This window comes from Podarcis liolepis (genome assembly GCF_965112155.1).
Source record: "Podarcis liolepis genome assembly, chromosome: 5".
In the NCBI taxonomy this organism is placed as follows: domain Eukaryota; kingdom Metazoa; phylum Chordata; class Lepidosauria; order Squamata; family Lacertidae; genus Podarcis; species Podarcis liolepis.
Genome location: NC_139556.1, coordinates 4,629,477 through 4,645,667, shown reverse-complemented (window position 1 = coordinate 4,645,667; position 16,191 = coordinate 4,629,477). Strand labels below are relative to the sequence as shown.

At 40.3% G+C, this 16,191-nt stretch overlaps 1 protein-coding gene across 3 annotated transcripts in view; it reads left to right on the top strand.

Annotated features, from left to right (window-relative positions):
• Positions 1 to 16,191, top strand: part of MPPED1 (metallophosphoesterase domain containing 1) — a 92,766-nt gene that overhangs the window by 67,263 nt on the left and 9,312 nt on the right. For all 3 annotated transcript variants that reach the window (XM_083503564.1, XM_083503565.1, XM_083503566.1), the window contains one exon: positions 12,131 to 12,246. In XM_083503564.1, the coding sequence (XP_083359690.1) occupies positions 12,131 to 12,246 (116 nt within the window). The remainder of the gene's footprint in view (positions 1 to 12,130; positions 12,247 to 16,191) is intronic.

The window sequence follows — 16,191 nt, the reverse complement described above, 5'->3', positions numbered from 1 at the left end:
TTGCGAAGCACGGCTATTAGCAGCTTAGCGGCTATTAACGGCTTAGCGGCTTTAAGAAAAAGGAAACAAACTCGCAATAACTCGCAAGACGTTTCGTCTTCCGAAGCAAGCCCATAGGAGAATTCGTCTTGCGGAACGACTCAAAAAACGCAAAACCCTTTCGTCTAGCGAGTTTTTCGTCTTGCGAGGCATTCGTCTTGCGGGGCACCACTGTATAGATTCTTTACTACACTTATAGTTATCTGCATTTAAACTAGAAAAAAGAATACTTCATGTTCTTGGGCCAATTTATGGAAACAAAATAGTGAAATTCTTGATTGTACTTTTCTGAGAAATGAGACCACAACCAGGTTGCATCTGGACCTTTTCCCCCTGTGTTCATGCCCTGTTCATTTCTGCAACTGTTAAAGTCATTTGAGGGGCGTAAACCCTCAATTTCCATGTCAATTAAAGATCTAATCCACAGAAAGCACTATAGCCATGTAGAGTAAATTACATGTACAAATGCGGTGCGTCCCATTTAAATAGCACCATTTGAATGACACTGGCCCTTTTTAAAGCAGAAGTTGAATAAAACCAGAAACTGATAAATAATTAGTCTGAAATTCGCTTGTCCACTTTTTTTTAGTCTCACTTATTTCTGTTATTATGGTAGCAGAAATGAATACTTCAGAGAAAACTAAAGTGCTAATTATAGCTAAAGAGGTCATTTATAAGAGGTTAAATTGGTTTAATTAGAATTTATTTGAAGGTTACATAGGAGTACAAAGAGATGTTAAGGGGTTAACCCATAAGAGATTATATTGTAGTCAGTGTTCTGTTAAAGTTTGAATTAATTTTTCCCATGGGTTTTTCACATTCTAATTTTCAACTAAATGAGACATCTGTTTCAGAAAAGGAAAATTTGCTATGGTTGTCATAGCAACTATCATTCTGTAGGAAAATTATTCCAATGGTTACTTTACAGCAGAGAGGCAGACATTCGGTACATAAAGCAGCATCCAAGAGCTAGCAGAAAATCAGTCCTTTTGTATTTGACCTGTAAAAGTTGTTCATACATTTTAACATAAGGTTAATTAGGCTGTAAACAATTTTTTTGCCATTCAGTTCTTCTCCCTGGAGCCTTGTGTGTAGCAAAACCTTTTCTGTCACAGCATTAACAACATTCAGTTTATATGGGATACAGAATACTGAAAGAAATTTGTTCTCTTTTGGAAAGGAAATCTGTCAGAATACAGTGTTTTGTCATGAATACTTTTGTTTCTTTAGTGAAATGCATGGCCATTTAGATACATTAAGTAGATTAACGTTCCAGAAATATGTGAGGGAATGTTTTCCAGACATCTGCTTAAATTTTACTTCTTTTATTTAATCAAGTGAAAGTAAAATAAAAGTATAAAGTAAAATAAAAAGTTGTATGAGCCATATTTTAAAAAAATATCACAGAGAAGATCCTAGAAAGGTACTCAGAATCTTAGTTCCAGATATTTAATCAAATGCTCTAAATTAAGTGTGAAGATCTTTTTAAAATCATTAAGAGTTTCCACATAAATACAATAACAGCCAAATTGGTCTAAAGAAGATAAACAGGAAACAAGCAAGAATAAGCAAAGGAGGGAAATGAAGAAGAAGAAGAAAGAGAAGAGAAATAAGAGAAAACAAACACAAAGCCCTCCCTCGCAATGATATCTTAACCCCCAGGGGTCAGCAAGGTTTATCTTGCCTGGGCCAGATCGGTCCCGCGGAGATCCTTGTGTGGGCCAGATCGCACGTGCACACCTGTGATTTCCGGCATCTGCGTAGATGTGATTTTCGGTGCCGCAGAAGCGAGTCCCCATGCTATGCCGGTTTAGCGCAGCACGCAAGCAGGCAGCTCTGTTTGGGGGCTGCTCAGGGGCTGGTCACACAACCTCCGTGGGCTGCTTCCAGCTCATGGGCCTTAGGTTGCTGACTCCTGTCTTAACCCTTATTCCACACATACTGTAGAAGAGTGAACCCTCCCAGCTCTCACTGAGGAGCTTCCCCCAGCCTCCCACCCTGGGAGATGCTCTCTCCCTGCCCTCACACAGGGCCCTTCATCTTCCGTTCATCACCTTCCTGTGTGTATCTTCATTAATCCAAGGTAGGAAACGTCAAAAAACAAAGCATAAGTATAGATAGAATTAACAGAGAGAAAACAAGAATTAAAGATAATAGAAAAGGCGGGGGAGGAAAAGAGGGTCCTCCGATTCTCTGTCTGTCAATTATGTGTATGACAATTATTCAAAGTATGCACTCCAGGATGACATCTAGCTTGTATTAATGTCCAGTTCTTTCTCAATCTGCTAGGGGTTGTTTTCTCAATCTTCATGCCAGGCATCTTCATGCTCGCCTTTTTCCATACAAAAAGTACATAAGTACTTCAATTATTGTTGTCGTTAAGTGCCCAAAATAATCCCTCTCCAATCCAATGTGATGAATTTCTCCTCAAGGGTTCCAACAAATCTTAATAGTGTAATAGTCCGTACTTATTTGCTTGTTGTGTCTTTGTTAAACCATACTCAGTTCTATATATTCCAGTCCCATCATGCTTCATCCTGCTTTGAGGAAATAGGGGGAAATCCTTTTTCTTCCACGTCTTCTGTTCTTTTTCCAAATCAATTGCCAAGAGCTTAGAAACTTTGTCTTCTCTGGTCACCTCAGTTTGTGCACTAGGCCCTTTCTCTCTGCCATCTCCAGTTGTCTCTTAATGTCTCTGATTGTTAATCCATTAATCTCTTCTGGCATCACAACAACGTCCTTTGTCTGTTTAATGCTTCCAGGCTTTCCATGGAGATCTAAATTAGGGGTGAGGATCTTGTGGATCTTCAGATGTCACTGGACTCCAACTTCCATCAGCCCCAGCTAGCAGTCCTAAACCCACAAACATGGGAGTAAGCCCCATTCATGTCAGCAGGACTTGGGGCTTATCCACACTTACCTTTCCTGCATGCTTCCCAGGCATGGGCTGCACTTTAAAGCTGAATCGGAGCAAACAGCAATCTGTGAAAAACCAAATTGCTGTTTGTTGCACTTCAGCATTAAGTAGCAGGTTTACACGGGGGAAAGCTCTGGGGCAAAAAGAAAGTGTGCTTGGACATGGTGTTTTAAAGCATGGACCTTGTGAGTAGACACTTTATAGGATTGCAGTTTAAATCATCTTTAAATGGAGGAGGGGGTGTCATAGGATTAGTCACAGAATCATAGATTTGTAGAGTTGGAGGGGAAACCCAAGGGTCATCTAGTCCAACCCCCTGCAATGCAGAAATCTCAACTAAAGCACCCATGACAGATGACCACCCAACCTCTGTTTTAAAAGCACCAAGGAAGGAGAGTCCACCTACTCCGGAGGGAGACTGTCCCACTGTCAGACAGCTCTTACTGTCAGAAAGTTCTTCCTGATGTTTGGTTGCAATCTCTTTTCTTGTAACAATCTCCCTTTTTGTTACAGTGCACAAAGAGCAATAGTTTCCTTCTTTACATTTTACATTTTAAAGATTTTTTTATAATGATTCACGAAAAGGTACCTCAATGCTATACTCCTAGAATGGTTTTGAATGTGTGTCTGTTAGGCCTATGAAGAGGTATCTTTCCAAAGGCAAGAAAGAACACGAGGCTCGTGCACCAGATCTTTTCTAGGGTTTCATCTTTCTAGCCAGATTTTGGTCTGGTTTGAGATTATCATAAGAGAGACAGAATAATGGCAAACCACACGCCTTAGCGCTACCTTTGCATAAAAGAACAGCTTCAGCTTCCATAACTTGGCGGATCTTAATATATACTACAGTTCCAAGGGAAGAGAAGGATGGACATTTCTTGTCCCATAATAAGCTGATCATTTCTATTCATAAAGGAAAACACATTTTCTAAGAAGAAAAATGTGGGTTATGAATATTAGGACTAATGGAGGAAATGATAGCAGTGGGATTTTGCATGTATTGCTTAGGACCGATGAAACCCTCAGTTTCAGTGGTGTGAAAAAATAGAGGTTATATTTATTCCCTTGTTATACTTTACTGTAACTACAGATTTCTCCAATATTTGACCTTTTCTATATGATAACTTTGGAATATTCCTTATTCCATAAGTTTATCCAGTATCAGCTTTAAAAATGCACCAAAAACTCCAATGATATCTATAGATATCTAGTTGTAATTGGGGGCACCTAGTCAAATATAGCATCTGATGATCCTGCAAGCAAATCCATATCACCATTTGCATCACAAGATGCACCCAGGAAATTCAGTGGGGCTTAGATGAGCACTGTCCACTGGAAATCCACTGGGAAAATCCACTGGGAATCTGTACATTGCAAAGATATTCATTGACACAGTTCCCATAACTAATGGCAGGGAAAACAATAGAACAGCAGGATTATATTTTCATTAAAAGCTCATTTTTTTCAGATTTGTTGAAATATGTAATGAAAGTGAAGCTTTGTTTAGACAATTTTGAGGGAAGCCAATTTCAGGCTAAGGAATGGTCATAATTCCAGCCATACTTTGGTCACTGACTACTGTAGCCTGGCAAAACAATCCACAAATGTTACTTGCTTGCAAAAATAAAAATGACCATTCTGCTCCTGGCTGCAAGTGGAGGGGTGGAGAACTGTGCCCATCCTGTAGCAGCCTATAGTGTTTCTATTCTGGGCATAGAGCAGGAATGGAATAGAACATCTTGTGATGGACAGACCCTGGGTCCACCTCAGTGGCATGCGGTCAGTGAACTAGTGGGACTAGGCTAGTCCCCTAAATGTGGTTGAAACTAGCATGATCTGCCCCCATGACGTATTCTCAATTTCTCCAATGGAAGGGCTTGAGATTGAGCGACCTTGGACTGCTTCTCACCCCACCCTTGCCATTCTCCAATAGGTCAAAAAACCACTTGAGAAGCCCCCAGACATTCAAGCTATAGAGCCCGCCTTCTAATAGCTTTTAATAGGCCAGGTGTTGAGGCTGCCTGTTTCCTTTTGTACCCACTGGCCTGTTTGACCTGCCAGTCACCTGGGGCATGTAAACGATTGTGCCTTCTGAGGGAGGTCAAGAGGCAATGGGCCATAGTCCTGTCTCAAGTTCAAAGTGAGTGGACACCACTTGTCCACTTCCTGGTGACCTGGCAACCAGTGGAATCAGATAGCAATTAGACTCTCAGTAGGAGAGGGACTAACTGTGTCTGTGTAGGCGGTTGGGGTTTTGAACTATCTGAGTGGGGTCAGGGAGGGAAACCCAGTTTTGGTTCCCTAAGGATTTGGAATCCTAGAATGGGTTGAGTGGATGTTGTACGGATAGCTAAGCAGTGCCATTTAAAAGTTTCTCTAAAAGGGTTCGTGTCTTTAAGTATTAATTACAGTGTAATTAAATAAACATATAGTTTTGTTCCAGACATTCCTCCTCATGCTTTGACGCTCTGAGTGGACACTGGGCAGCCCTCGCTGAAGTGCAACACCTTGCTGCTGTGAAATCTGAAATTGTCAGTTGTAGACCTCTGCTGTGTAATACAGGATTTTTATTATTATCTATTAACACATCCAGAATATCAGTCAGAATTACCCAGCACCCATCTTAAGTGAGGGTGTCTGTCACACATCTCTCCTCTGCCAGCCGGTTCAATCGTTTGCATTCAGTCCCTTGTTGCTTTAAATATAAGGTTGGACTACTGTAATGTTAGAGCTTTGAAGTCCTGTATGCCATTTTAAAAAGTGAAACTAAATTTTTGCAAATTTCTTCAATGAGAGGTCTTTAAAATGTGGTTTTGGATGTGAGGCATTCAAATTTGCTATTATGTTTGTGATTAGACATTTAGCTTGGTAAGTCCATGTTGGATGAAGAAAGACATAAAGTGCTTTTGGAAAACCAAAGGATTTTAATTTTACCTTCTGAAAATGTCAGGTAATGCTAAATAATAATAATAATAATTAATATTAATATCACTAATATTAATATCACTGCATTTGCAATTTTACAAAGCAAAACTAAAATAGATTAATTTAACCAAAATATATTTTGAATTTCCAAGTCTTGTTTCAAATTTTTAGCACCCATCATTTTTTGTAATTTGAAAGTTGAAAAAATCAGCACACGCCTTTCATCATGCCTTAGTCTACCTGGAAACAGTGGTGGACTTTAAAATTTCAACGGTGCCCTGTTTAAGGCCAAAATTTGGTGCCACCTCTCACCTTCTTTTCTACTTAATTCAGTATGTTATAGTTGCAAATCCCTGCAGCATCCTGTAGTGTCGGTTCCCAGTGCAGCAGAACCAGTAGCTCTGGCCAAAATCCACCTCTGATGGAAACCTGTTTGGGGGGTTTCCCATGGAAGAGGAGTAAGGAACTCACATCAATTCAGGAATCTCATACCATTCTGCTCACACAAGTAGACTTCTACAGTCTGTGTAGTGCAAGGCAACTGCTGACTTACTGTGAGAACCAGCCATCATTGTGTCTATCTGAAATGTTTTGTGTGCAACCAAAAAGAAAAGCAGCCACTATCTAATATATTCCTTTTTAAAAAAGTTCTGGGCTGTATGATTGTGTATTGTTGCTGCCACTATAGAAGGAGAAAATTAAGGGGAAAGGTGATAATTGAAAATCTGGAATTGAGAGGATGACAGGATAGTATACACCTATTCATGCGTAAGGAGAAACAACCTCTGTCCAAGTTCTCTATAGAGCTGACAACTTTTGAATTGTCTTTCACAAAGACATAGTTTCATTGAAAAGAATGTAATGTACTACACTCATGAATGTAAAGGTAGTATATTGCATTTTATGTTGCTATATTCACACATCCCCAGTATGGATTGACTGGGTGGATCCTTGGAGTGCCAATGCCTCAGTGCAGGAGGGAGTCATAGCCTTCAAAGCAGTGGTGGGGTGGCCCCTTTTTAAGAAGTCCTCCCTGGACCCTTAGTTGTACTGCCCTGTTGCATATATTCCTTTCCTGGGTAAGGTGATTGAAGGGTTGGTATCTAGTCAGCTTCAGACATACCTGGATGAAAATGATTGTATAAAACAGTTTCAGTCTGACTTCAGTCTTGAATTCTCTACTGAAACAGTCTTGGTTGCTCTTGATTAATAACCTTTATTGGGAGAGAGAGATGGGTGGCGTGGGAGGGGGGAAGCGCTGTTCTGTTGCTTCTCCTAGACATCTCAGCAGCTTTTGATACCATTTGCTTTGGAGCAGCGCAGGTTTGGAGTTGGACCACTGGTCCTCGCTGCAGGTCCACTCCTAGAAAGTGGCATTGGGGAACTTTTGCTTGACCCCATGGCATTTGTGCTGTGGAATCCCACGAGGATCCACCGTGCTAGTCGACATCTATGAAAGCTGCTGGAAAGAATCATTCAGGGATTTGGCACCGGATGTCACTAGTATGTGGATGACACCCAGCTCTTTCTCTCCATTCCATTTGAATTGGGAGAGGCTGTGCAAAGTGCTGGGCTAGTTTCTGGAGACAGGCATTGGCTAGATGAGAGCCATTAAGCTGAGACTGAATCCTGATAATACAGGTAACTCATAATGTCTGGGAATTGGAGATATTTCGCCTGATGAAGCAGATGTGTAGCTTAGGGGTGTTCATTGACCCGCTGCTGTCCCTGAAGGCCCATTGGTGAGGAATGCCTGTGCCCAACTCCACCAGCCATGGTCATTCCTGGACAAGGATAGCCTGACTTCAGTGCTCCACACTCCAGCAATGTCACACTGGAGTATTGCAGTGTGCCCTTTATGGGGCTAGTCATGGAGATGGTCTGGCTGTTATGAAATGCAAAAGGTACTTAAATGTACCTTCCTTAAGAAACCAGAAGCCTTTCTCTTGGGCATTGTCGGCCAATTGGTGCCAAAGAAAGATAGAACATTTTTTATGTATGCTACAACAGCAGCAAGAATACTCATCGCAAAGTATTGGAAGACACAAGATCTACCCACTCTGGAAGAATGGCAGATGAAGGTGATAGACTACATGGGACTGGCTGAAATGACTGGCAGAATCTGAGACCAGGGGAAGGAGACGACGGAAGAAGATTGGAAGAAATTTAAGATCTATCTTAAGAGACATTGTAAAATTAATGAGTGTTAAAATGTTGCGGCTATAGAAAGTAAGTGGATTACAGCTGTAAAGATTAAGTCAAAAGAAAAGAAAGGATTACAGTTAGATAAAATTAAGGGTGAGGATTTGCTGAACTAAATATTTGAAATTGGAATGCAGAAAGGGGAGGTATGAGGAGGTCGGTGAAGTAAGTTTTAAGAAAATAAGGATTTGAAATTATATTTGTTTGTTTTTGTGTGTGTTTGTTTGTATTGTGTTTGATCATATAATTTGTGAAAATTTAATAAATATCTTTTTAAAAAAAAAGATGGTCTGGCTGTTATGCTATGTAGTGAAAGGGATCATATAATAATGATTCTTAAACCACTACACTGACTGCTAGGGCCAATTCAGGGTGTTAGTACTGGTATATAAAGCCCTAAATATCATGGGGCCCATATATTTTAGGGAGTGCCACTCCAGTATCTGCCAACCCATGCTCTGAGATGTGCATGAGAGGCCCTGCAAATTTTGATCCATTGACAGCCTGCTAAGCCGTAATACAAGATACAGAGTCTTACCTGTGGCAGCACCTCATTTGTGGAATTCCCTCCTGATGCAGCTGTGATTTTGAGCCTCAAACCTAGTTTTCCATTTGCTTATGAGTTCATTTCATTGTTACAGATTGATGCTGATATGCAGCTGTGTGTGTTTGTAATTGGCTGTATTTTGCATGATTTATTGAAATTTTTGCAGGAGGGATGGTGGTCTAGAAGTGAAAATGGAAATAAGTAAATATTGGTGAGCATATTTCCTATCTTAACATACTAATTTATGAGCTTTTCTATAGCTCTTATTTTCTATAGCTATAAAAGAGGAAGCCTGTTAGATTATCTTTCTGTCTGTAAAATAGGATCATGCACTAATATTAACCCTATATGTATTGCATATGCCTGTCTCTTCCCCATCTGCAGTAGAATTTAGTTAGACCTTTTGAGGACTGGAAACAGGAGTAGGGAGAGATGGTTTTCACATCTGTCTTCAGTAAAACCTTGTAGTTCTGATAGTCATGGAATATCGAACTTTAACATTAAGGACTTCCAAGTGAAAAAGCAATACTACAAAGACTATAAAGGGGGTGACCTGATCAGAGAGAGAGTATGTGTTCTCAAAAGAGGGGAGAAGCATTCTGGAGCGTTTCTGCCATTTCTTTTCTACCAGTAACTTGGAACTTATTCTCTCAAATAAAATTTATTCTATATTCAGGCTAGTTTGCATTTATAATAGCTCCTGGAATGCAGTATTCTACAAACATTCCAAAATACACAACACACACACACCAAAGGAAATATGAAAAAAGCTTCAGAAAGATTGCAGACAACACGTTAATTTCTGAAAGCACTAGCAATTCATCAGTAGTGGAAGAAGATAAATTGCAGCTTCAGGGGCACTTCCTTTTGTCTTTGCCGTGCAGTATACAAAGAATAGTTCAGAGCATTTCTTGAAAGAATTCTCTGTCTTTTGTTGATGTAGCAAGGAAGTAGTGTAAAGCCTTCTCCAAAGTGACATCTGTAAAAGAAGTGTAGTTGATGTGCCTATATTGCTAAGCACTAACATTGCAATTATCATAAAACTTATTAAATTATAACAGTCTGTTGTTTGTTGTTCCTTCTGTAAGGGATACAGCAAAAGCCCCATTCAGCAGTACATCAGAAAGATGAAAACCCACAAACATATTCAAGAGTATCAACCCCACACTCCATTACTTGTAGTATTGCCAGGAAGCAATTGTTTGCCACTGTAGTGATAAATTTTAATTACTGAGATTGCAATCCCTTTAACTTCCTTACATAATGAACACAGTTTAAAATACTAACTTCAGAGTCAAATATTTGAATATGAAGGATTGGAATAGTAATAATTAGCATATCAAATGCCAGAATAAAATGTTATATACTAGTAATTGAGTAATTGGAAAGATTAGTTGTTAATTTCAAATTTTGGAAACCAGAGATTCAGTTTTTTGTTTTGTTTTTATCAGATTCTTCTTAGACCTGCCCCCCCCTTCAATAGGAACTTCACTGCTGCTGACATTGCTGTTAATATACATCTCGATTTAGGCAATTGCCTTTCGGACCATTAAAAATGGTTGGACATGCCATCTACAGGTGAAACTGCTATCTTAATTAAATACCATATCAACTGATGTATTTGTTTTAATAAGATAATTTAGCAGGCTAAGCAGGCATGGCCAATTAATTTATTAAAAACATTTAAGCTGTGGACAGAGTTCTGTATAATTCAATACACATTATTGTTTCCAGTACAGCTTTAATAATTGGCAAGGATCTTACTCTTCTATATTGCTAAATAAATTTTACAAAATAGCAGTAAAATAGGTTTTGATTTAGCACACATTTAATCTGACCCTGTGCAGGGACCAAATTATCCCGTGTTGTTGTTTGACTCATTAACAGGCTGATATTACAGCAAGCTGCACACCCCTAATCTCCAGGTTAATGTTCATAAGGTTGGATGGCAACTGTTTAGCTGTGTATTACTTGAGGAGTTGCTGTAGCAGGGCTGGGTGTATGTTTCTTGAATAACTATAGAAAAGGCAAGTCGGGAAAGGTCAGTTTGTCACGTAATAGTGCTATGCCGTAGGATACGAAAACTTGAGTCCCTCCCAATGCCTTGTTATATTCCAGGGCTGTATTGCCTCAAGGATAATCCATCAAGGTCTGCAAACTGGCAGTGGGTGGAGCCAGAAACAAAAAAACTAATCCAGCATAGGCAGCGCTACTTCAATTTCACCATGGCTACCTCACATTAGAATTCCCAGTTTATTCTTCAGTAAACTACATTGGGTTTATTCTGAAGCAGGAATGGGAGGAGAAAGTTTATTCAGTTTCCATGTAAAGGTGAATCTATTCACTTTCTGAAATGATACACAACTAAAACACAGCCATCCCTTAAAATTTCTGCGTCTCTTAATTTTGCAGTGGCGTGCTCCAGCCAAATACAAAGTGCATATATGCTAAATTAAAGAGTGCATAAAATGCACATATCAATGAAAATAACATACAAAAATGTGTTAGGTAACATTGCTTTGCAATAATGTGTGAAACAGGCAATATTGCATATAACCCTGTATATTAGGATAAATTTGCACTAAAATGCAAAACAGTATAATATTTTAATACACTGAAATTGTAAATGTTTGTATGGATTACTCTGTGTTTAAATTTGGTTGGTAATTGAATTGTTCTCATGTGTTTGGCTAAAGTTGGTCACATGGGAGGTATCTAGTGAAGGAGATTATGTAAAGCAAGATTACTGTATTTTAGAATTTAGCCGTGAACACTGCTAAGTTGAATAGAGTGTTGGAGCGCATCTTCTCTGCTTGAAAGAAACGGAGCAAAGCTGCAGAAGAAGGTAAAAGTGGAAATTAGGCATGTCCTAATTGAGAAACAGGAGGTCAAGTGCTGAGCTCTGGAAAGAGAAGAAAATACAGTTGTTTGGAAGTTAGAAGAAGAGACCGTAAGGCCATGCTTAGAGAAGCATGTGCGTTTAAATATTATGTTCTAATTCATCTACAACTATAAGTTTCTGTAAGTAAAGTTTTTGAATGTCAAAGTCTGGACATTGGTTTAATTTGCAAAGAAGGGTGTCAGTCATGTATATGATTTGAGCTTCTTAGCTGTGTTTTCATTACTCTCACTTCAACACAGTATTCACAAACTGATATGGAAATGTGTAGAACTGAATGTAAGATTAGACAAATGAGAAACTGAGAGAACAGAAATTGACCTGTCCACATATATAAAGTACACAAACCAAAATAGGTGCTGTTAGTAATTCTTTCCTTAATTGTGTGCTACACACACACACACCACACCACACTACACCACAATGCAAACCTTTCCATTTGTTTTACACGGCTTGGAGGAATATTCCCCAAGCCGTGCAACCCAGAATATGTACCTGTATCCATTATGAACAAAGTTGAACGGAATGTTTCGTGGTTGGTCTTAACTGACTAATCCAACGTGTATATAGCACTGAAGAAAATCTCTCCTTTTTTTGGCAGGCAACCTTGGTTTTATGGCTGGGGCTTTAATCTTCCGCGAGGCCAAGCACTTTTAGAGAAATGGAACCTAATTCCAGATGGAATAGATATTCTTATAACACATGGACCACCTCTTGGTAAGAAAACACTGAAAAATGTTTCGGGTCATTATTTATCTGTGTTGTGTCATTGCAAGTTATAGTTTGTAGATTCTGCTGCCACTTAGAATGTGTGGGTTTAAAGGGGTGTGATTCTGCAATGCTTTAGAGTGAAACAGTATTCCACTCATGCTTGCAGTCCTCATTTCTGTTTTTTATACAGTGGTACCTTGATTTGCATACGTCTTGGTTTGCATACGTTTTGGATTACAAACACGTCAAACCCGGAAGTGCCTGTCCCAGTTTGCAAACTTTTTTTGGATTACAACCCTTTGGGGGGGGTGTGGATTACGAACAAATTTTATTTTGGAGGCCCCATTGGCAAAAGCGCATCTTGGGTTACAGCCTGTTTTGGTTTACAAATGGACCTCTGGAACGGATTATGGTTGTAAACCAAGGTACCACTGTATTAGGATTTTATGTTGTGAAGCACCTTGAGCTCTATGGGTATAGGCTGGTATACAAATTTAATTAAATAAAATAATAAATAAATAATTACAGGACGCTTTAGTGATTTAATGATTGAAATAACCAAGATTATAACAATGAAATAGGAAAACTATAGTGACACATTGCTTATGCAGTGTGAAGTTCTAGTGTACTGCTACAAGATTTTGTTTCTTTGCGGTGTCTGCAATATGTGCTATACTGCAAAGATGCATGCAGAGCTCAGGCATTCCAAAAGCACACACATAAAATATATGCTAACCTTGCATCCCCAATGTGTATGTTCATTGGAACATTTGAATTCCTATGCCTGGAAGTCTTCACATGTTTGATGAACATGCTTTAAATCATAGAATAGGGAGGTTTCCAAAGGTCATGTGCAGCAAAATCAGCTCATGTTCCTCAGAGAATGGGAGGCAATTTTTTTTTCACAACAAGATGTTCATTCACTGAATGCCAGCTTTTTGTAATGAGCTGTGGAGTCTCTGGTTTATCTTGAAAAACTGAATCACCTCCCATACTTCAGCTTGCCTGCATATTTAAAAGCTAGTGTAATATAGTGGTTCATGTAACATGAGCTATGATCTAGACTTTCCCAGTTCCAAGTGCATCTCAGCCATAAACTCACTGTATGATCTTAGACATGACACTGTCACTCAGCCCTCCATTTGCAATGTGATGACAATAATACCAGTTTGAATCCCCGCAACGGAGTGAGCTCCCGTTGCTCGGTCCCTGCTCCTGCCAACCTAGCAGTTCAAAAGCACGTCAAAGTGCAAGTAGATAAAGAGGTACTGCTCTGGCGGGAAGGTAAATAGCGTTTCCGTGCACTGCTCTGGTTCGCCAGAAGCGGCTTAGTCATGCTGGCCACATGACCCGGAAGCTGTCTGTGGACAAACGCTGGCTCCCTCGGCCAGTAAAGCGAGATGAGCGTCGCAACCCCAGAGTCGGTCACGACTGGACCTAATGGTCAGGGGTCCCTTTACCTTTATCTTCCAAGATTCCAAGAATTCATTCCAAGAATGAATTCATGTGAGCAAGGTAATATATGAACTTCCAGAGTTAAGCACTTTAGAATCCCATCAGATGTCAGTAACCACACAACTTTTAGAAGACCTTTGAAGGCAGCCCTGTACAGGGAAGTTTTTAATGTTTGGTGTTTTATTATGTTTTTTATATTTGTTGGAATCTGCCCAGAGTTGCTGGGGCAACCCAGTCAGATGCTTGGGATATAATAATCATAATCATAATATTATGGAACTGTAGATTTGGAAGGGACCCAAAAGGGTCATCAAGACCAACCCTATGTAATGCAGGGATCTTTAGCCCAACGTGGGGCTTGAACCCACAACCCTGAGATAAAAAATCTCACGCTCTACCAACTGAACTCCTACTTACGTCAATAGGAGATATTCGCCTACATGCTTAAACTCACTAATTTTGAACAATGGAGTATAAAGCTAGATAATGCTCTAACTCCTAAGTGTTAGAAAAGACCTCTGGAAATGGGTTATTATTCCATTCTGAATCTTTGTTGAGACTTCTTAAATTTCCTGATAGATACAGGTTGCTTATAATTTATCCTAGCTGCAAAATATTATTGATGGCAACAGTTGCTCCATTAATATCTCTTTTTCTTGTTGACGTACTTTAATGAGCTGACAGTTATGGTGCCATATGCTTTGTAAAAAGAGGAAAATTCGCTGTCTTACTATTCCCCCCCCCCCCGCAAAAAAAAATATTACAACACTGTTGAAAGTTTTGGGGATTTTCAGTGGGGCACCCTAGAAAGTGCATTGGAGATGGTTATTGCTCTGTGACATTAGATTTAATATAGACTCCAATAAGATGTAGCGGCTGTCTGTTTCATAATTCCAGTGACAGCTTATTTCTTCTCTATAGGGCCCATGGGATGACATTGCAACAGGCTGTCTGACTTGAATCCTGCTCCTAACATTAAATCACAGACAGCTTTGAGCCTAAGCCAAAGAGGTTAACTGCAAAGTTCTTTTATAACTAAAAACTTTCCAGAAATAATGTTAGAAGTACCTGTGAAGATACAAGCTTAGTTGTAGTTAACAAAGCCCCGGAGATTAAAGCTAAATGGCCCACCCAAAATCCTTGTAGTCTTTGTTATTCATTGTGAAAGTTGGAGAATGGGATGAGAGCTTGGTAGGTATGAAAGGAATGGGCAAGAGTGTATGGCTGTAGCGAACCTGAGTGGTGTAAGGAAGTATTCAGGTTTGAAAACTCATTGAGTGCTGAAGGTCTCACTGAATGTGACAGCAAATAGTGATATCGTGTCCTCATCACGAATAGATATGGGGAAAAGTTCAGGAGTTATGTTGCCAAATGAAGTTAGGGAATCAACAGTAGATGTCTGGAATAAACCTAGAAAATTGACATCAGAAATACCCTTTTAATGCCCCCAGTAACTGGGGGGGGGGGGGCAGTTACTCATTCCAACAAGCTAGGTAGCTTTTTAGGTGGAAGGAATGGAGGCAAAAAGTCTTCGTGAGGATTTTTGACTTGTTTAAAACTTTATCATAACTCTCCCCCCCCCAAAATACCCATGATCTTTTGATGAAATTGGTTGCTTAAAGGTGCATCAGGGGTTCTAAAGGCATGTTCATTGATGAGAAGGAATGAGGGATTTGCAGATCCTAATCAAGAAATTTCATTTTCATAGAATTATTGAATCATAGAGTTGGAAGGGACCACGGAGCACATGTAGTCTAACCCCCTTTCATGTTCTACCAACTGAGCTATCCCAGAATCATGCTGTCACTTATGTGTTGTTTTTACCTGTATGGGCCTATGGCCGTAATAAATATTATCTATCTATCTATCTAATCATGAATTTTGTAGCTTTAGTGATTTACCCAGTTTTGGAATTATCTTGTATGCATGTGTCAGGGGTTCAGGAGCAGAGGCACAGGAAAGGGAGGAAACAGAGAGCGAGGGGGAGGAATCCGAAGGTAATATGAGCGACGACAGCGGACCGAGATCTCCGAGTCTTTCCAGTGAGTCGGAAGATTCTCAGAAAGGGGCGCCAGTGGTCAGAGCAAGGGGGGCGCCTAGGGGAACACCCCAGGAAGAAGGGACCAGAGGGGGTTCAGAGAGCAGCAGTTGGAAATCGGGACCAGCGTCCCCACCAGAGCGCAGCAGGGGGGAGGAGTCCCAGGTATCGGGATCGGGCGGCTCTCCGCAAGAGGGAGGACAGGAGTCAGGATTGGCCACACCTCCATCGGGGAGCGAGGAAACGGTCAAGAGGAAGGTTGAAGGCTGCGCGCGCGCGCCAAGTTCAAAGGCACAGGAAGGCAGCGCAGTAAGCAGCCCGGATAGAGAGCCAGGTCCTAAAGCCCGCCGCAAAGAGGGAGAAGAGTCGGGGGGTCAGCGTCAGAAGAGTCCAGGAAGGAAGAGACCACGGGGGGTAGAGGGACCCAGAGGAGAAAGGAAAGAAGGAAGAGGTGGAGC